Source organism: Glossina fuscipes, unplaced genomic scaffold (genome assembly GCF_014805625.2).
Source record: "Glossina fuscipes isolate IAEA_lab_2018 unplaced genomic scaffold, Yale_Gfus_2 28, whole genome shotgun sequence".
Lineage (NCBI taxonomy): Eukaryota > Metazoa > Arthropoda > Insecta > Diptera > Glossinidae > Glossina > Glossina fuscipes.
This window is the reverse complement of record NW_023998423.1, coordinates 11,749,989-11,765,839: the sequence shown is the minus strand read 5'-3', so window position 1 is coordinate 11,765,839 and position 15,851 is coordinate 11,749,989. Positions and strand designations below refer to the sequence as shown.

At 34.2% G+C, this 15,851-nt stretch overlaps 1 protein-coding gene across 4 annotated transcripts in view; it reads left to right on the top strand.

The window, feature by feature from the left end:
- Positions 1–15,851, top strand: part of LOC119636775 — a 130,008-nt gene that overhangs the window by 92,578 nt on the left and 21,579 nt on the right. For all 4 annotated transcript variants that reach the window (XM_038032376.1, XM_038032377.1, XM_038032378.1 and 1 more), the window contains 3 exons: positions 3,561–3,712; positions 3,825–3,969; positions 11,322–11,452. In XM_038032376.1, coding sequence (XP_037888304.1) covers positions 3,561–3,712; positions 3,825–3,969; positions 11,322–11,452 — 428 coding nt within the window. The remainder of the gene's footprint in view (positions 1–3,560; positions 3,713–3,824; positions 3,970–11,321; positions 11,453–15,851) is intronic.

The window sequence follows — 15,851 nt, the reverse complement described above, 5'->3', positions numbered from 1 at the left end:
GGATGGAGCAAAGTGTTGCTCTAATTTAATGTGTAATGGAAAGTTTATTTTTTTTTTTTTAGAAATGAAAGGCAGACCTTGATAAGAACACGTACCTAATAATAGCTGTGAAAAATTTTGACAGAAATAACTTGCGCATCTATAGCGTAAAAGAGTGTGATTTTCAGCAGATATAGATTGACATTGTATTAAGATTTTTCTTGCAATTGCACATACATTTCTTCGCAGTTACTCTTTTACTTTCGCAATAAAACACTTTTTGAAAAGTCAATAAAAAAAAGAATCAAAATGACTTCCAGGAGATTAAGGCAATCATAGATTGAAGACTCCGATGATCGCTACTCGCATAGCTGTTTGCTGTACGGCGACAAGACGACATGATCTAAGATATAAAATGTTTCAGGAAAACATGTAAAAAGTTCGCAGGAATGTTGCGTTACTTTCGAGCTTGATATCAAAGTAATCTTTAAGAAAATCTTGAGCACTAATGTTACTTAAGCTCTTTACAAGTAGTTTTAGTAGTCTATGTTTTGATCTGGACTATTGGTCTTTTAGTGGAGAAGAAAGCATTTACTAATCTATTTGAGAGTTTGCACTGTCAGTCACTTTCTTGTCTACTCGGAATGATTTTTGTTCTTCCAAGTAGGAAATCTGCTTTACTAGCCGTTGAAAAAGTGGAAATTTTGAAAATTGAGTTTATCTGCAGATTTCGCTCTTATCGGAAGTAGTGACACGATATTGCGATTAAAAAGTAATGAAAAGTAGACAAGTCACGTAGTCTTAACGAAATGCTTGCATTGAATCAGTCAAAGCAAGAATGCATTATAATTACACGCGCTATAGTGATGCCAAAGCTGAGAGGTACCTGCTTGTTATATACCTTCACAAGAATCAAGACTATAATGAAATTACATTAATTTTGTAATACTTCTTTAACATAGTGTAGATAAATCTGGAATTATGATTTGCATTGTAAAGCGTTTTGTCCGAAAATATAATATGCATTAGAAATTCTTAAACAAACCAATTCAACACACTTTCAAACCAAGTTTTAATTTCTTTATGGAACAGTATGTGTCATCTTAAGTGGAATTAAATTATCTGCCAAATCATTCAAGAGTATGTTGCATAATTACTTCAAAACTTGCAAAAAATTTGAATACTACGTCTATAGTGCTTCGTAAAAGTGTATATATTAAATATTTAATTTTAAACGATATAATTAACCGTATCAAGAGGTATGACGAAATCGCTTCTAAAGTCGCGGTTCGGCCTGCAAACATTATGGAAACGACTTTCAGTCGAGCTAGGGTTATTAAGAGCTTGTCGAAACGATCTCAAAAGTTACCATCTCCCAGCCATTCGAAACACTTCTATGTTAATACGCGTAGCCCACATGATATCTAAAATCTTACTACAAGACTTAAGTCCAGTAGAAAGGCTGATATATTTACAATATAGCAAATAACAATCAAAGCGACTGTTCCACGATTTAAAGACAATCCATGAAAAGTTCCTAATTATCTGGTTCAAAATAATCTCTCTCTCCTCGTATATACAGTCCGCTATTTACACGAGACATTCATTTACCTGGAATTCCTTCTAATTATTGGGAAAATGCAATAAGTTGCGTCTATAATAAATTTCTTTTACCAAGAGATTAAAATTGATGCTAAAATTGAAAGCTAGAAGCTAATGAGGTTGATAAAGCCGCCTTACATTATCGAAAGCTCAGTTAGGCATTCATTTTGTCTTCTTCATATGGACTTAGCTCGATTTTATGCGGCATCGTCTTGGAAACATCTACCGATGTAGATGTACTTATTCTGATCGAATAAGTAAGAATAAGAAACTTCGTTAAATGCTTCTAACTTTTGTTCTGAAGCCGGCTCGCAAGCTCAACATAGATACTCTTGCACACAACAAAGCAAACTATCTCTAAGCTTAGCTCTTCGTGGGGGAAAAATAATTTAAATTTCTAAATTTTACGCATACGTAAACAGCAAGTAAAAACAAAACATTTGGTCAAGATCGCCCTTTGAATACCTTTCACCACATCACCTAATGCAACTTTTCATTTATTTCCGAGATAGAATACCAAAAATTATGCCTTGCTTGCGCCCACTTACATGTTTACATATTTTGGAAACCGTCATGTAGGATGAGGTCCAAAAAATGGACCTTAATGGTTCAAATTCAGTACACTTGAGCTTTTACTTACTCTTTAATTACTGTTATGAACTAATTTTGACCACAAAACATCAAAAATTGTATTTGTCTGCCATAAGAAGGCTTGGTTTTCTTGCGAATCCTGGTATAGAGCCCAGTCCAACAAATAGACCCACAAGTTGTTATGCAGTCAATTTTGGTTTCAGCTAACCAGGGAACAATTTGTAACCTGAAATATTGAAAGTTCGGCGTTTCCCTTCAGCGAAAACGATTTCATAGAAGAGGTCCCTAAAAATTGATCTATATGATCAGAAATTTTTCGTGCCAATTTAGTGCGACGAAACAATGTTGGTCAGTGATCCGAGCCATATGCAAAAATATTTGTCCTTGGGCTGAAGTAAGTATGTCAGTGCATCAAATTGCCACCAAAATATCTACAGGTTGAACGCGGAAATACATGGACGCGTGGACAAAGAAGCTTAAATAAATTTAAAAAATTTTATCTGAATAAAAGATTTGTCCATTTTAAGACACTTCACATGTGACTACTCACATCCGCATAAGCCCAATATAACCTGTGCCACCATCGGTGTTGCGGATAATTAATAAATTTCGTAAAAATCCTCGAATAAAGCAAAATAAAAAATGTGCGTCGCTGGCCTTGCTGACTAACTGAGACTGAATGTAGTTCGACTTTCCAGCTGAGTTATAATTTAAAAACTATCAGCAAATTACATAATAAAAGTAATTCCGCTCAAACACTCAGGCTAAAGCACTCAGAGACATGTAACCGGTCCATTGCCGAGCACGTTGAGTTGCTGAACTTGATGAATGATTTGCAACACAATAATGGATGATATGTAGAATGTTGATGTAGAGGTTTACTCTACTATAAATTTCCTATAATAAGACTGACCTTTTTTAATAAGACTGACGGCTTCACTTGCTAGTAGTTATCTTATTTAAATCAAATCTCGATAATATAAGCCAGATGAGCTAAGGCTTCGCATTAAGTAATATTGGGGAAAATAACTAAATCTTTTACTTAGATGCAACTGCTTTGTAATGTACGCAAAGGCAAGACCAGACGAACAATTCGATTTCGAATCTATAAAGGATAATACCCCTTATCGAATAACATATCTTTCGAAGTCTAACGATGCCAGAGAAAAGTATTGTGTATGTTTTGATACAAGCGATGAATAAATTTATGTAGTTAGCTTCATATGCGGTGTGCGTACCAGCCGTGCTACATGGAAATGAAACTATTATATAGCTTTTCAATCATAATGCTGGCTAGATTTTCTCGCCGCTATTGTTATATTTTATTACATTTTTATATCGTTTCTGTTCTTCTAAATATTCTTATGGCAAATTGTACTTGTATGCAGTACGACCATTGCTGGTGAAATTGCAAGGAGAAAATCGCCCTTTATCGGCGGACAATTCATATCAATTAAGCTGTGTTGTTATTGGTTCCCGGCCGGCACCGACTATTACTTGGTGGAAGGGTAGCACACCCATGAAAAATACTCATGAAATTGTAAGTGGAAGCGTTTTGTTTTATTTCGTTTTTATTCTATTCTCGCAATTTATTATCCTTGCTTTTGTTTTTCTTCTTCTTCTATAATATGTATTTTTCGTATCTTATGCAGGCTAATCCTGATGGCAATATGACCACATCAATATTAACGTTTACGCCGACCATCGATGATCGCGGCAAGTATTTATCTTGTCGCGCTGAACAGACAATGATACCCGAGAGTGGTATGGAGGATGGCTGGAAGCTCGATATTTACCGTAAGTAATGCGAAAGATTTATATATAAATAAGAAAACAAAAAAAAAAAAAAACAAAAAAAGATAGAAAGAAAATACCACCGTTTATAAAGGCTTAGCCTGTTGAGAAATATCTCTAAATACGCCAAACAATAAATTGCTTTATCGCAATAAATTTAACGGAAATTTCGTAAATGAAAAATTTACGGCAAATTAAACCGAAAAGTATTTGCAGTGATTTTTATGCTCGCAATAAATTGAATAGAAAATCATTTATCTTTAGTTAAAATGTATTGTTTACCTAACACTAAATTCAAATAGAACACAATATTTTGCAGCCTTAGGGAGGCATTTAACGCGTGCATCTTCATAGGCTTTCTAACAATACACAAACACACACAGCAGCAGAGCGAAGCAGGTTAAAACGAAAATAGACACAAGGGAAGTATCCTAAGCTTTTCATAAGCTTCGTCATACATGATAGTGAGGAATAGGTGTTAAATACGCATTCAGTCTGTCTGGCAAGTCTGTTCGTCGATCAACAAAAATTGCAATAACAATTATCTGTACAAAATCCACTAAACCGCGATGAGGTTTGAGAACCGCATTCTTAGCATTGCCTGCGTCTGGTAAGAATTTTCAAATTTTCAAATTTCGAAAATGAGTTTTACATGCCAGCCTGCTATCTTTTCAACACGATTCTCAGAAAAAGCTCCTTTTACCAATAAACTAGATAAACATAATCAGAAAGGCTGTTACATGTGTGAATAGGGAAAGGGGAACAAAGACGATAATATTTTGGTTCGATTTGCTTTGCCCTTTGAGGGACAATGCCATCATGTACGTTTTTCCCTACGACAATTTTCGTTTTGTCTGAAATGTCACTACCCGTGTTTAACGCTAATACCGGAAATATTACACCGCAGATGGAATTCTTTATAAGCGTTAAATGTTCGACTTTTCCGGTGTAGTAGCTAGATAGCACTTTAATCACATTTTTCTCGAAACCATTTTTTTGCACCCAATGTTTGCAGACGATCTTAAGTGTATTTAATCAATTTTGATTCTCCGTGAATTAAGTTCGCCCGGAAGACGCAACGGCCTTAGAGATCAAGAGAGGAAGCTTTTATTCATTTTTAATCATTTGTTGCAACTTTCTTTAAAACGCTCCAGAAACCTTGAAAAGCGTATTTAGTCATTCATTCATTCGATCCTAAAACGATTTCCATTCGAATGCCTTCTAAGCAAAGAGAGAGAGAAGGCATATACGTTTCTTTTAGTTTATTTTTCAAGTCGAGCTTTGTGAGGACCAAAGTAACCGGTTCGTTTTGCACTCATACTTAGTTATAATGCTGTATACGAATAAACAGACCATCATAATATGCTAAAAACACGCCATCACATTCGAAGCCTTATCAGTTGTCTTCGGATGTAATTATAGTTGATTGGCAACACCGAACAGAATGACAGCAAGTCAACAAGCATCGTTCCCCTTTCCATACTTCTTGCATCAAAGCTAAAGCAGGTAAAAGTATCGTAAAATTTATTGTTTAAACGTTAAACATCCGTAAATTGCATTAAATACAAAGAGCCGCGCGTACTAAAAGTAAGCCCGGAATAGAGAGTGTGGAGGAGATAAGCTGGCAGCTGTTTTTGTAAATTCGTTACTTTACAATATTTGTGCTAAGTGTGGCGAATGGCTTGGCTATAGGAATTCTGCTCTGTTCGTTACAGCTTAAAGGCGGATCCAGTTTGTTCGCAACACTACCAATAAATGCTAAAGAACGTACGAGAATCGAAAAAATATCATAGCTTTCGATCGGTGATAAAAAATACCATTAATTTAATCTTGGTACGACTTACAAGAGCTAACCGCTCAATGTTTAGGACGAAGCCTTAGAATTTGTACGCCTATAGCAAAAGCGAATTATCTCGGGCATCCAGTATTCGTCTCCTACTTGGTTTTCTTTATGCACTTTGTGCAGAGCCTTACTTTTCCTGCCTTGGCGGCCCCTCTCTCCGTCTATCACGCTTTCTTTTACTCACTTCTTCATTTTTCGCATATCCATAAAATTTATAATTTATTTATTCTGCTCTCTGGCGTAAGTATAAGCGCATATGCAGAAAATTTTTTAATGCTAAAAAGCAATCAGATAAGCATTTAATTATCTTTATTTAACTTGTAGCTTTTTCGGGCAATAACACATTAATAATATAACAATAACAACGAGAAGAGCAATAATTCTGCTAGTGGCACAAGTATCTCGACAACCATGAGAAAAAGTAATAATTATTATGCACACAAGTTCGCATTACAAACAGACGCAAACTTAAGGGGCTGACGCAATTTATTCACCTTTTACCTTTAGTCAACATTTATCAGCATAAAATTTCACTTACTTTAACAAAATGCATATGTATATAATACATGCATGCATACACACATACATAAGTATGAATGTATGTATCAAGGCAAAGATGCGATGTATATGAAAGAAGAACACTTTCACTATTCTAGAAAATTGCTGAGTAAATGAAATGAGAAGAAGGTTCATTATCTTTTCAAGCATGATCATCGCCGTCATCATCGTCATCATCATCGTCATCGATTGCTAAGTATTTTATAAATTTACTTATCCAAGCACGCGGGCGGATGCAAGCCATGTTGAATGTACATGTGCAGATATGTATGTGTGCGTGTCAGTGAGTGAGTATGTCTTCATGTGTTTAAAGGTAAATTAAGCTTCTTTCTCCCTCTCTGCGCGAGTGCGAGTGCGAGTTCCTCCCCCTATGCGTATAAGCGCACACCAAGTCTTCGCAGACAAGTGTTTTCCTCTGTTTTCGCGTAGTTCTTATGTTTTTTTTTTTTTTATGTTTATTAAATCTGTACCTTGAAAATTTGTTTTTCACTTCTCTCGGTATTCTAGACGATGAGTTGTTGTTTGGTTTGTAAATAAAGCGTTTCATTGTTATTTCTGCTGTGGCTGCGTTACCGCATTGCCGCATTGCCGCGTTGTTGCTCTTGTTGGCATTTATTAAGTGCAAGTAAAACAAACGTGAGAGGGTGATGTAAGCTTTCGCAAATAAAAGTAATGTAAAGAGTTTTTATGCTGGGAAAATGGTAACACAACAACAACAACAACAACAACAACACTATATACTATATTATGAAATTCATTTATAAACTTAGACGCATTGTTTGCGTGCATTTTTTTTTTTCTTTTTTACATTTGATTTTTTTTTTTTTCGTTTCTCGGTTTTTATTGAATTTGCATTGTTTAGAGCTCCAGTTGCCAATTAAAGCAAAATAATGGTTTTTGCAAATGAAGTTTTTGGTTAAATTTTTTAACGCAAAACAAACCAAAATCAAAACTTATGCATTTAATTGGAATTATTATCATCTCATAATTATCAGGGAACGTGAACAGCAGTTTCCCTTACCTTAATAATGGACGAGCAAAAATTATTGCTTGCGTGAATCAAAATGCATTTATTTTTCAATGCATTCTCCCCTAAAAGTACAACGTGTTTCGTCTTCTGAACTTTGACAGCGTGCGTTCGTATGAATTGTGTTGCGGCTTGACCTAAGAACTTTAAGGCATTCTTGATGTTTGCTACGAGTTTTTCGTTTCTTTAAAACTCTTTATGATGAATGTTTGGAAGGGGGGTAGATGTGTTGCATATTGAAAACACTTGATCAATTTATTATGCAACTCCTTGATAGTGATCATCCTCAGAAAGTTCCTGAGAGCCGGAGCATTATGCTGATGAAAAATGAAATCTTTCTTCGCTAAGCCAACTTTTCTTGGAAACTTTTCCTTTCACTTTATCAGGTGAAATCAGTTACTTTACTGTCTGATTTGAAAGTAGTTAATTACATTTTCCGAATCCATATCGTAATCCTCAAGCTTACGTAGCCGTACGAATTGATACCAGGAACTTATTCAACGACTAACGACCTGAAGAGATAGGCTCATGTTTTTCTAAGGCTAAGCGATATCTACAGGTATAAATCGGTTCGCTCAGTTAAAATGCAAATGCCTTCAAGGGAGATTAGATTTATACGAAAGGCTTTTTTGAAACAGCAAAAACGATCCTTCTCTTGCCAGTAACTATCTTAGACATAATGTATTTGTTAAGATCCCATGCCCAGGTTCAATTTAAATAACTCATGTACCATCGCAGCTGATCAGCGTAGCAAATCATTCATCGAACACATGGTAGAACGGAAAAATGTAAATCTGGCAATGTCGCTCAAAAGCGTAGACCACAAGCTAAGAGAAAAGTTTTTTTGACACGAAGGCGCTCGACGAACTGTTGTATTAAATATATTAGTTTTTCCTTATCGATATTACATTGAATATTAAATTAGTGTTTCCGTTATGTACCTTATAAATATTTTCAAGTTGACATAACTGTTTATTTACATAGTAATTGGTGGCGAGTTGACTTTACTGTTTTTGCCTATGGGCTACAGTAAAACGTTTTTTTACGCTGGCTTTAATTATGCATTTAATAAGAGAAGCACGTGTATAAGCTATGTCGATTTTTATCTATTTATTGTCCATTGTCAATCAATAAATCAATATCTTTACCATCTTGTGGATGACGAATGGTATAAGAAAAAAAAGCCATGTTTCACAAAAATCTTTTTCATATTCTGCACTGTTTGCGCTATACAGTAAGTACATTAAGTTTGGGCGTATGCCAAGTAACACCCAGAAGGACGTAGGATAGATCCATTTATTTTATACCCATCACTGAAAGAAGGTTCAGAGATCACACAAAGTATATATATATATATATATATATTTGATGAGCATCAAGTTCTTAATTGATCTAAGCATGTTCGTCTGCGAGTGTGGTCGTCTGTCCGTCTGTGTTATGTCTGTTGTAAACCTTCTCCTGCCCGCAAAAATAAATCTATTTACTTCAAATTTGGTAAAAACATTGCAAGCTCCTTCCCACAGGTTGGCGCTGAAGACAGGACAAATTTGTTGAAAGACATGCCTGCAGCACCACGTCAAGTAAAAACATCTCTGTTTTTTAAAAACAATAAAAAATTGGTTTTTTGCTCATTATCCATGAACCTTACTAGCAAATCTACAAAAATTTGAACGCCTATTTTCTAAGTAATGCTGCAGCATCTGTAAAGAAGTGGGAAAAAGTCAGCCACGCCTAGTCAATTTTGTAGTGTCATAATGCCGTTTTTTCTAAAACTTTGTAACGCACAGAAGGAAAATTCAAAAACCCCAATACAAAATGTAAATGCTTGGCAAGTTTCAAGTTCAGAATACATCTACGCATGCGCACTTGTTCTTTTGTCCGTTTGTTCGCCTGTGCAACTGTGTAGTATCTGTGGTAAACATTTTCCCCTTTGCAAAAATTAAGATATTGACCACAAATATATTAAAAGGTTTGAAAAGGATCTAAACGTTTCGAAGAAAACGCCTACAACGCGCTCACACGTCCATATACCAAAAGTTATGAGTAACTTTGCTTTCCCTGTCTTTTGCTTGCTGTTGTCAAAGTACAACCCATACACAATATATATTTTAAATTTGATTCTAAAAATGGAAAAAAATCAGCTGTGCCCACTCTATGTCATTGAGTAGGAAAATACAGTTCTTCTCCTTTTTTCTAAGATCACGGGTGTTAGGTATAACAAATTCGGTCATGATAGATCGGCTCGGATAAGTTGGCTGAAATATTCTCTTTGTCTATCTGTATGATATCTACTCGTCCATTCTTGCATTTAACTTACAGATCGCTGTTTTTGAAATGTTTTGCGAAAATTTGAATTGCGTTTTGGCCCAAGCACAAGTCCTATTAAAAATGGATCGCTTCGAGACAACTTTGAGGAGTAAACTCGATATGACCCCCTTTGGAAAAAGTTGTTACATGAAAAAAATTTGAAACTTCTGAAATTCCTTAAGAAAACTCCCTGAGTTGTACTATTTCGTCAAACTAAATTGTTGTCCATAATTTGTTCAATTTATTGAATCATCTCCTATATGAACGGTCTTACCAAAAGCAAGCCTTTATATGGTAAAAACAACCGCTCTTTAGTAATTTATGACGAAAGTTAGTCTATGATAGCAATTTGACATAAAAGTTCACCGTAGAAAATTTGAACTACATAGGTACATATTTTAGACTAAGCCGCTGGTAGGCGTTGTCATCAAATTTAAGATCTTGTATGGCAACATAATTTAGTTTCTCATTCTCTACAATGAAAATAGGTGAAGAATTTTCTTAAATATTGAACCTTCTTCATTCTTTAGTTCATTCATTAGCCTACTCCCCTGTAAGGATTGCCGTGGGTAATGGAAAGACATTACAACGCTTGGTAGTCGATTACGAAAATAAATCGAGAATTGAATGTATTTGAATGATATGTCTTCCACGACTTTTCAGTTGCCTTCTGAAAGTCTTTTCTTACGCCTGTGGCAGGGCACTTATTACTCGTTATTAAAATTTACATTTCGCTTAATCCTCCTTGCATCATCCCGTAGCCTTTGAACTCTTCCATCTGCCTTTCATTTTGGTCAGCTAGCTAAAGTATTTGTCTGATCGGTCTCGAATGTATATCGTATTCAGATAAATGCTCAAATTTTCTGAAATTTTATATTATTGAGCTAAAGTCCCCGCGGGCGATTTTATTTTCTAATAGTGCGCTTAATACGCTTGAGATGATCTTAGAATAATTTTGATCGATATTAGAGGTTTAATCTTGTAAAATTTCCCTTCTATCGTAATGCGTGCAAATACGCTTTCAATAACTTCTTTGAAAAACATTACAGACAGACTTCCCCTTGCATTTTCAATATATCAGCGAGTGCATCACACGCTTCACGTGCTAGTTAAAATACACGAATTGATTGATTAGTTAATAAGCTTAATTACTAAGCATTTAAAACGGATTGTGGTTGTGTGGATGAAGAGTGAAAAGACAATATAGCGAAGCAAAAGTTCTAAAATCAGGGAGATGTGCTGCGCTATTGCACGTATGTGTTTATTAAGCAGAAAATTAATGTGTGTGTGTGTGTGTGCAAACTGAATCCAGTCACAGACTAACGAACTCAAGCAGAGAGACGAAAAAAAAAAAAAAACGAAAAAAATGAAAAAAAGAGAACGAAGGAAAGAAGGCAAACTGAAAAAGTAGACAATGGAAAATTTTATTGAATTACAAGCACTTGATGTAGAAATTTTTTTTTTTCTTCTGCTTTGTGAATGGATTACAACAAGTAGCGGGAAAATGATTGTTAGGGGGTTTACTGCCAATCGAAAAGAAATAAGAAAAAGGTTTAATGCATCAATTTATTAAAATTTTAAATAATTCTCACGTGATTGCATTGTGTTGAACTTTTTCAGATATACCAGTGGTAAGCTTGGAATTGGGTACTAATTCGATGAACTCTACTCTACGGGAAGGTATTGATGTTTTCTTTGAATGCAATATCAAATCGAATCCTTGGATTAGTAAAGTTAGTTGGCGTCATAATGTAAGTCAAACATTTTTAATTTTATTTTATTATAATAATAATAATGAAAAAAAAAAAAAAAAAATTTCTAATAAACTATAAAGAGCATTAGATCAACTTGTATTAATATACTCTTAAAAGTTGTTCATCGTGTTAATTGTAAAGATAGCGATTTTAAACATTTACTTACAAAAAAAAAAAAAGAACACTTTTTCTATCTCATCCTATAGCAAATGTTTGCCAATGACGAACAAGAACTTAACTTCATTATTATCATCAGAATGTATATTTGTGTTTGTGTGCCATTCAGCGAAACATGAAGTTTGTCGAACAATTCCTTTCAAAGAAAATAAATATTTTTTCGATGCTGTATAAGAATTTTAGACATTTTTCATAGAATGTCGTAATTCAATTATGCTCTGATATAACAAATTATGTGCGTAATTGTCCAACTAAAACATTTCATCTCAAGATATTTTAGAAATTGATCAAGCATTTTTTTCCTTCTTCTTATTTAATCAAGCGAAACACTTTCAAGTTAGAAAATTTAATTTTATTCAATCGAAATGAATCCCTTTTCCTACGTGTTATTATTGAATTTAAATTGAAATTTATAAAAAAAATATTTTTATTGTAAGAATTTAAAACATATATATATGCATAACAATTGTATTCCGTCACAGTTAACCTAAAAATGAGAGAAAAAAGCAAAAAAACTAAATTTTCATGCTCCATCCCTTGGAGTCGGCGCGATTGAGTTTTTCGTTTCTCAAAATAGACGTTTATGTCGTATAAGAGTGTGGGCGTTGTAGGCGTGTCATTTGACAAGTTTAGGCCATTCCCAAATTCTTTTGCAAATTTTAAGGCGTTGTCATCAGTTTGCTTGCCACCGACACTACTACAGACGGACGGGCATGCGTAGATGGACTCTAAATCTGAAATTGTCAAGGAATTTATATAGTTTAAGGGGCTTTTAAACAAATTTCTTTCTTTTCACATTTTTATCCACTGTAGTATTGGGTCGGTGTGGTCCATTTTGGCAATGGTACTACACCGATAGAATATGCGTCCAAATGTTTGTACATTTATGTGCTAAAATGTGTAATGGTAAGCAACCCGATTTTTCACTCCTTTTGAAAAACAGAGATGCTATCACTTTACGTGATGGGTATAAATATTAAAAAATCTTTAAAGGACAAGGCCGGTTATCAAATACCCTACATAACCGCTGTTTACTACAAGCCATCATTTATTTTCATGATAAAATAACAAAACTTATACCTCCTTCCATTGCATTTAAGCATACTTTTCACGGTAAACCTTATATTGGAGCCATCCGAAAACGTGAACTGAATTAAACTGAATTTTGCAAAATTCATTTTCTTGTCAAAAATTTTATTATACTTCGTCCACTTTCGTCGTAAAGTACTAAAAAGTTGTCATGTACACGTGATGCGGTCTAAAAGTGGAATTATGCTGCGTAGTAGCTGCGTAATAGTGAAATTTCAAATTTAATTACTATCGTAAAACAATTTTCTTTATAAAATATTAAAAATTAGTGCTTTTCGCCATTGGAACCATATTACAGAAGAGACTTCAAAAAATTGGTCCCTCGCATCCAAATTTTTTGTATCAGTTTGGTATGTTGAAATCATATTCATCAGCGATTTTTGTCGAGAAATTGCGAATACTATAAAGACTTTTTCATTGTAAGACTTTCTGTGGGGAGTGGTCCTAAAAATGGTCCGATTCAATCCATCTTCAACCGTCCTTGTGTTTCAACCAAAATACATCCAAATATTTCAAAAATTGTCGCCGCACAGACGGACAGACGGACAAACAAACTGATCAAAACATAATTCAGAATCTTTTAGTATAGTTACACGTGGTACTGCTTTACCATCTTCTGCGTACTACATACATCGGCAGAAACTTAACATTAACAGTCCCATAGGTGATGGAGAGCACCTAAAACTTTGCAGTCGGTCAGGGTCCAAATACCTCAGACCAGTTTGTCGGATACAATTCTTGACCTATTTCCGCCATAATATATCACTGCTTAAAACTTGTTGTCATCAACAAACCTCTTATAGTATCGTCTCAGCTCACACTCACTAAATTTATATGTGAAAACCCTGTCCTTGCTTTTTTTGTATAAAGATTTAATTGTTAAAAAGTTTATCTGAGTTCAAAAAATAATTCTAGCCCATGCAAATGTCCAAAATATATTTAATGTTCTAATGCGTTATTCTTCACCGATGTTTGCCAAGAGATGTTATGAGTAGAACATCTTTTTCCACAAAAAAATCCATTTGTGACTCAAAGGCATTCAAAACTAGTGCGGAAGTTTTCCCAGAAGGACTTAAGGTAGAGGCGCCTTTTTAGTATACCTTTCGATTCAAATTGATTTTTTAAATCAATCCAAGCTTATCTGTCCGTCTGTCCATCTTATGTCTATTCATGTATTTTTGTGTCCAACCTGCAGATCGCAATTTTTCAGATATTTTAATAAAATTTAATACATCGACGTGCTTTCATCCAAAAACAAACGCTATTTATATTGGATCACTTCTTCGACCACTAAAGAAAAATACTGTAATTTATAGAATTACGGGATAAAAATCGCTTAGTAATAGTATTTCGTCATTCTAAATTAATGTTGAAACTTTGGATCTAATAAGATCATTTTTTGAATTCCTTGCTACAAAGCCCTTCCTACGAAAACTGACTCTTGATATGACATAAAGGTCTAATTTTCAATACTTCTTAATAAAAATTCGTTTATAAGAATAATTTGCCATAAAAATCAATGTTACCGAATTTGGACCACGTAGGTCTATGTTTTGGATCCCAACTTATATAAGGGTTCTAATGAAAAGTAGGGCATTATATGTCAAAATGGTATAATTTTAAATTATTTATGATGAAAATTTGTCCTTAGTAAACCAACCACAGGGAATTTGGATCACGTAGATCTATTTTTTATACCGCCCCACTATGGGTATTCTCACGGTGACAAAGCTTAATTTGTGGTTTTTTATGAAGGAAGCAACTAGAAAATAATAAAACCCTTGCTAACTAAATTTAGGCCACGTTAACGTTTGAGAATCCTCCAATATGAACATCTTAATGAAAATTATGCATTTACATCAAATGAATTTTTGATGTATTATTAGGAAGATCAGTGCATGACTGCATTAGGCGTAGTGGTGGAGGGGTATCCATACGTTTTCAGCACCTTTCGTCCATGAGCCAACAGATTTAGCAATTTTTACCAAAATATCTCGAATATTAGGATCCGCATGTGGAAAGCACAACACAAGCTCGCATAAACAGACAGGCAGATGAATTTAAATCGACGGGAAATAGTTCTGAATTGATTAATCTAATATCAAGTCGACGAACATCTGAACGTTTAACCATTCATGCAACATGAATATACACTTACGATAGGTAGTGTAGTGTGTAAAATTTTGTGCACGATCATTGCTTGACTGTATTAAACGACATGAGGATACCGACGAGGCTAGCAGTAACTGTATTTCCAAATTGATTATTTTCAAAAATATTATTATTATTATTTTAATTTTAGACTAATGAATTGAATTCTTAGACTAAAAAAAAAAAGAAGACATTGAGCACTAGCAACACAGGCTATCGGCTCTAATTTAAATAAATGTACATTAGATAATGAGCTTAGTAGTATTAATAATACGGACTATTAAGTCACTCAATATTTTGAATTTTCTCAATATTAAATGAGAACGAAAAATTGTCAACGACTGGTAGATAAGTTAAGTAGATCTACTTTCTATTGTTTTTCAAGCTTAACCCTGCATACGGCAGAAGTGTTATCGAACTATAACATATTCCTTAGTGTTTTTTTTTTTAAATTTGAAAGTTTTCGCAAAAGCTTTCAATTTGTTATTGACATTGTATATGTGTGTATAGATCTACGAATTACATATGCAGTGGTACGTGAAACATCTTGATGATTTTGTAACATCCAATTGCAGAGGTTGAAAGGTAGGCATAATTCTTCACTTATCTATAAGGATAACATTCGAAGCATTTAGAAGAATGTTGGAAAATCCGAGTTTAACATTTGGTATAACTTTGCGGAAGGAACTTGAAATCGTTCTTAGTATTATTGTTATAAAAAAACGAGTAACAACCGAATCTCGCATACCCATCACTATGTTTTTCGAATTCTCCAAGTTCCTTTTGCTGATATATATATATAGCTAGTATTGTTAAGCAAAAGTTAGTCGCTATGTCTATCATATCCATTTTAGAATTAATCCATTTTTGGGCAAATAATATACCTTTATTTGAGGAGCGTGCAAAAAAGATTGGCCTTGTTTGCCTTATGATAGATAAGCACAAAACGGTGAAAAGTGCAAAAATAATATTTAATCAT